At 35.8% G+C, this 6,261-nt stretch overlaps 1 protein-coding gene across 1 annotated transcript; it reads right to left on the reverse strand.

The window, feature by feature from the left end:
* Nucleotides 1–228: 228 nt before the first annotated feature.
* On the reverse strand, nucleotides 229–4,579 carry LOC143545629 (uncharacterized). The gene is made up of 2 exons (XM_077037480.1): nucleotides 4,507–4,579; nucleotides 229–734 (listed from the first exon to the last, which is right to left on the reverse strand). The coding sequence occupies exons 1-2, from the start codon at nucleotides 4,577–4,579 to the stop codon at nucleotides 229–231; spliced, it is 579 nt and encodes a 192-aa protein (XP_076893595.1).
* Between the last annotated feature and the right edge of the window lie 1,682 nt (nucleotides 4,580–6,261).

Raw genomic sequence — 6,261 nt, forward strand, 5'->3', positions numbered from 1 at the left:
TCAAATTAAGGAAATTAGTATGCTTGAATATCAGTGATTTCATGCAATTATTTTAGAAATGGCCATTGTTAGCATGGTTTTTTTTTTAATTCAACAGTTTTTGTCACCTATGGAACCTTCCGTACCACATGGAAAGACAAAGTTTTATCCGACACCTAGATACCGCTAGGCCAATGGCCCTTAAGTTGTGATCATGTGCAACCACACGATGCATCACATGTGACAAGATTACGCACCAAAGAAGTTACGCTTCACACAATGAAAGAGTGTCAAACTCTTATCTGTAGCTGTCCAATGATCACCGGTCATCTTCTGAGAGTGCTTGTATAACCACTTTACTATGTTGTGTGTTCCCGTTATAGCAGCACTGGATAACGGCAAATATCCATTATTACCACGGATGTTCAACAGGTTGTGATTCTTTTCCATCATAATCTTAGCCATTTTCTCTTTTCCAGATGCAGATGCAATCGAAAAGGCAGTGTTGTCATTTTTATTTTTAAGTTCCAGCTGCTCTCTTGTCATCATATTCACTAGATTCTTCATAAAGTTTAAGCTCAGCTTGGTTTCCTCTGATGTCGCTGTCACATGAAGTGTTGTGCCGAGATAATTATTGACACCAATCGATACCAAATCTGGGCGTTTGTCAAATATGATCTTTGAAGTTTCCCAGTCACCCGTAATGGATGCTTCATATAATGGAACAACCAACTTTAAATAATCTTCAGTATTTCCTTCAAATTAATACCAAAAACATATTGTTATTTAGTGCAGAATAACTTCTTTCATAACTTATAAGAGCATGCTCGGCGCTCGTTCATCAAAAAATGCCCGCTTGACTCGTCTCAGTTAGCAAACAAGCGGATCGGCTTGGTTAGGTTTGTAAATTAGCCAAGCATGAGCAGACCCTCGCTCGGTTTAGTTCAGCTAATTAACAACCCTAGTTTTCATTCGGTCAACTACTACTAAATCAAATTTGCGTTTGATGATAAACATATATATACATAGTAAAAGAATAGACTCGCGCACACATACCGACATACTGTTGACCTTAATTGTGTGATACAAGTTTGGATTATAGTTGTAGGACAAGAATGTAATTGGCCTAAAGATAGTTTATGATATCTCATTTTATTTTTATTATGGTATCATATTGTGCTTGTTATTACGGTATCTTATTGTGTTTGTTAGAAGTAGTAGAGGTTCAAAGATAGTTTGTGATAGCTTGTGACGTTTCCTCAAGCTTCGCGTAGGTTGTATGAGAACTTTAGCCGGGTATAAGTACCCTTTGCTGGTCATTGTAAATCTCATATGTTCTTCATGAATTTTTAATACAAAATCATTCTATTTAGTGTTCATATATATTGATTTCTATTGTTATGTATGATGTATTTGATCCGACCAAAGGGGGCAATACATACATGTATAGTGAAGAGTTACATTTCATCGCACTAAAGTGCTTAAATTTTTTCAAAAATTTGTATTGTTTAATTTTTAATTAGTGATTTATATTCTACGCAAATTATATAGCACATGTCGGTGCCACATAAAAGTTTCTAGAAACAATTGTTTGGGCTTTTATATATTTAAGTTAAGTTGATAAATCAATTGATTGTTTGGTCTAATGGTTTAAGTTGTGTTTTCTTGTCCTGAGATACTTATGTTCTTAAGTTCGGGCCCTTCGGAATCATTGTTTTGTTTTTATTTTGAGTTAACTTCCGGTGTTTATTTGTTATATTAATGTTTTTTTTATCTATTTTATGTATAAAAGTATGTTTTTTAATATGATCATTATTTGTAATGAACCAAATTGATACCGAACGAATTTGCATCAACTCGTCGAGGCAACGCCTGTGTTTTATTTAAGTATGTTAATTGACGAAATTAGTTTTTTGGTTATAGTTTCGGTACCATAACAAACATAGTTCGATACCGCCTGAATAAACGTCGGTTTAAATATGCTATTTTTTGTATCATAGGCTATACGAGTTTTAATACTATTTTGGGCGTCTATTAATTTATGTTTAGGATTTAATGCATATACCGACACGAACCTAGTCGATGGCGACCAAATTTGTGTCACTTTGGTTAATAAGTTGCATGTGTTCTGATACTCTTTTGAGCGCTTACTAATGTAGTTTTTATTTAGTCCCGATGTTTTAACGAACTTAACCGATACCAACTTAATTCATGTCTCGTCGCCGCAATGCGGCAGGTTTGTTACTAGTTCTACTTTTTAAATACAAATGAGTATCTTATGTAGATAAAAGACCATTAAACTAATTTGTTTGTATGGCTTTTCTTTTAACGTTTTTACTTACACGTGTGTAAGTTATGTAACTTAGACATGACTAGCTTGCCATTTATAAGGATTTATAAATCCATAAAACTTGTTCATATTTTTCTAATTTCAAGAGAGAGGAATAAAATTGCATTTGAACTATTTTATTATATCTTCTTGTTTTCATAAAATATTATGTTCCAACTCGTTACCATATATGTATGCATGAGTGTATGGAATATATATATAATATATATATACACACACACAGAAGTATCATTTAGATATGTAGTGTAGATATTTTAGCAAGCTTTCAAATTTAGCCAATAAGCCCATAAACCCCATGCCAAGAGCCCAATTCACATTTTATAAAACTATTAACAAATTATATACGCGTGAGTTGCAATATAATAATAGTTTGATGATAGCATCTACTAATTAAAAAAGCCAGAGCAGGTGATAAGGTTGGGTTTGATCCATGTCATTCAATTATTTTTATAATTTTTTATCCGTTATCCTATGATTTTTATTGTTATTTTTGTGATGTTCTATTATTATTATTATTATTATTATTATTATTATTATTATTATTATTATTATTATTATTATTATTATTATTATTATTTGTGTTATCAATATTGTTAGTTTAAGTACAATTGGAATCTAACAATCAAAACTATCGGTTATTGGTCGATAATAGTTTATACTTACATTTTGACCAATATTACTTTTACTGTCAAAAACAATCACCGTAGCATAATCACCATAAATTTATACTTGATTTTTACTTCAAATATTGATAAAACCAATATAACATATAACAAATGATATATCCTATAATTTGCCCCTTAAGCTAAACATTTGTAGTAACATGATGCTGCGCGTTGCGGCGAATGGGGTTAAATGTATTACATGTTCGAAAAGCTAGCGTGCATTGTGGCAAGTACGTGACGGTAAGTCAATCAATATTAGTTTGATGTGTTACACTAAAAGTATTGTGGCAAAAGTGTATTATCAAAGTTGAATGGACCAAAAAGTAAAAAATGTAAGGGTAAAAAATTCATTACCAAAGTTGATGAGCCAAAAAGTAAAATATGTGAAACAAATGTTGAGGGGCCAAAAAGTATATATGTAAACCTTGTGTGACAATTCAAAAGCTATCGTGCGTTGCAATTAGCACGTGACGGGAAATCGGTCGGTGTTGGTTCAATTTGTAAGGGCAAAAGTTACGTGGCTAAAGTTTAATCACCAAAGTTTGGTAGCCAACCAAATATATATGCTAAACGTGGAAAACAAAAGTTGATGGGCAAAAATTTTATAATTGTGATACTTAAATTTGAGGGGCCAATAACATAAATATGTGAAACTTAAAGTTAAGAACTAAAAATGTATATTTGCCAAACTATAGTGACAAAACTCTTGGAAATCAATATTGTCAAGCAAACATAAAATGATATTTAAATCAAAGTTGAAAGTGAATTTGTTATAACAACCTATATTGAAAGTAGAGATTCTCTGCTACATGTAAAAGCCTTATTGGTTTAACTCATGAAAGTAAATTTTGGGCGACAACAACTATTTGGTTTTTAATATATATATATATATAATGCATAATAATAATTTATAAAATAAAGAAAAAATAAATTTATATAAAATAAAAATGATTTAGAGAATTTAGTTACCCAAGAAATTGATTGTACACATAATCAGATTTCTAAAAGAATTGCGTTATTAATTATAATAACTACAAATTTTGAAATTGTAGTCCAGCTAATTTATGGTATTTATAATTAATTATTATTATTATTATTAGTCACATCATTGGGATGTGTATATAAAAGATAATATGATAGTTTCACATTCGTAAAAGACAATTTTACCCTCTCAAACTTTAATCAATAACGTAAAAGGACAAACTCATTCAACTTAGGGAAATTTACATATCTTCCCTTATTAATTAAGATATTTTATTACATATTTTCCCAACCTATAAAAACATTTACATATTTTCCTTCTCAAAACATGCATATTACATATATATTCATTCTATTAAAATTAACTTATTAATTGACTATTTTACCCATTGTATTAAAAAAACAATAAAATACTAAGATTTAATATAAAGTTTGTTGGTCTTAATTATTAATAGTTAAAGTTTTATGTGAAATATACAAAACCAAGAAAAATTGATTAGATCTTACTTCTTCCTCACATGGTAGCCTCACCTTCACCCTTGTCAACTTCTCCGGCAAGCCATATTTCCGATCTCTCATTCTTTCTCACTAGCCCAACAGCCATGCAACCCACCACCACCACACGCAGTCCACCACCAACTTGTTTTATCACTCGATCTCATCTCTGACGACCACCACTGAAGTCTCGTTTTTCAGATCAGAAGTGATGCCCTAATCAAACAAGTATTAAGCTCAAGATTCAAGCAGTTGAGAGCTGCGGGGTAGGAGAAATATCGCGTTTCCGGTGGGGTTATGAAGAAACACTAATTGAGCCCGGGCAGATTACGGATAATCTGGGGGTTAAATAGATGTTTCCCACGAGGGTTGTGTCCGGCAAGATGGTTATTCTTCCGATGACCTGCAAAACAGACACCGTGAGCTCGTCACTGAGAAGGGGGGGTACCTCCTTGTGACCACCCTCCGGCGTGAGAATCAGACTAGATTGCTCTTAAATATAAGTGTATATTAAGAGAAATGACTAGAGCAGATATCAGATAATATATGGAGATATAAGATGATGATACCGTTCCAAGATGTTGGAGTATTTATAGCCGAAGGTAGGTTTCCAAGCAGGTACAGCCGGCTGAATAGTATTCCTGTTCTACCAACTGTGGGCTACGCACGTGCCATGCTGATGGTTGGTGGGTAGGCAGCGGCTGATAGTGACCAGGCCGGCTGTGTACTATTCCTTTTCCACCAACTGCAGGCTATGGACGTGCCCCGACAGGGGTTGGTGAGTAGGCAGCGGCTGATAGTGACTTTAAGTACTAGAGCGTGCTGTCCGTCGTACTGTTGTCAGTGAGCTGTCGCAGCTTTGGTCAGATCTTTTGTCCATACCATGGCAGGTACAGTACAAAAGATCCTCCAGTATCGTACGGACTGGCTCATTTGGGCGGGAGTGTTCCCGGCTTTGGGCGGGAGTGTTCCCGGCTTGCTCATTCCTTCTTCAGGTGACATTACTGAATTATTTTGAGAGTTAGTGCCTTGTGCGTGTAGCCTTGCTGTGCGGGTAGCCTTCCCTGATGGCTAGTATCCGTAGCTGCGGGAACAGGCGGAGTACGTCGACCATTGGGAGGCGTTTCTTGCGGGAGCAGCTTGCGTACTGCGCGTAAGGACGTCGCGTCTCTGAGCATGGTGGGTCCTGCGGATCCAGTTGGTCTTTGCGCAGACGTCCCTCCTAAGGTGAGTCTTGCGGGTCCAACCGCGCAGACGTCCCTCTTTGAGGTGAGTCTTGCGGGTCCGACTGTGCAGACGTCTCTGAGGTGAGTCTTGCGGGTCCAACTGGGCTCTGCTGGGACCTACCTCTTCAAGTCCCCCCAGTCCAATGTTCTTCTCATGAATTGTTAATAAGTGAGGTGAACTTTTGGACTTAAGCAAAGGGGTTTTGAAAAGGGTTTAGTTTTAAGGTTCTCCGCGGGGATTCTTCCCGCGGGTTTCCTAATGTTACGTGCAGAATTTCCCACTGTTCTGCTTGATCTTTGGGTATGATGCGGGTAGGTGTGTAACCTCCTCGCAAGTCGGGAGCGTTGAGTTTCACTTGTGTGGATTCTCCACGGGGTTTTGGTAGTTTTAAACATAGTGATCAATTATGTTAAACAACCAATTCCATCTTGGAGCTTCCAACAATCTGGTTCTCAACGTTCCCGCTATGCGAGGATGTTATATCCCTTTCCGCAAGCATGGCCCAGAAGATCCTTCTTGGTTTCAATTCCTTGCGGAGTGCTAAGTATGTGAAGGGTTTCGCCT

This window comes from Bidens hawaiensis, unplaced genomic scaffold (genome assembly GCF_021521415.1).
Source record: "Bidens hawaiensis isolate Kalapana, Puna unplaced genomic scaffold, B.hawaiensis_p1.1 tig00013987_1, whole genome shotgun sequence".
NCBI classification, from domain to species: Eukaryota; Viridiplantae; Streptophyta; class Magnoliopsida; order Asterales; family Asteraceae; genus Bidens; species Bidens hawaiensis.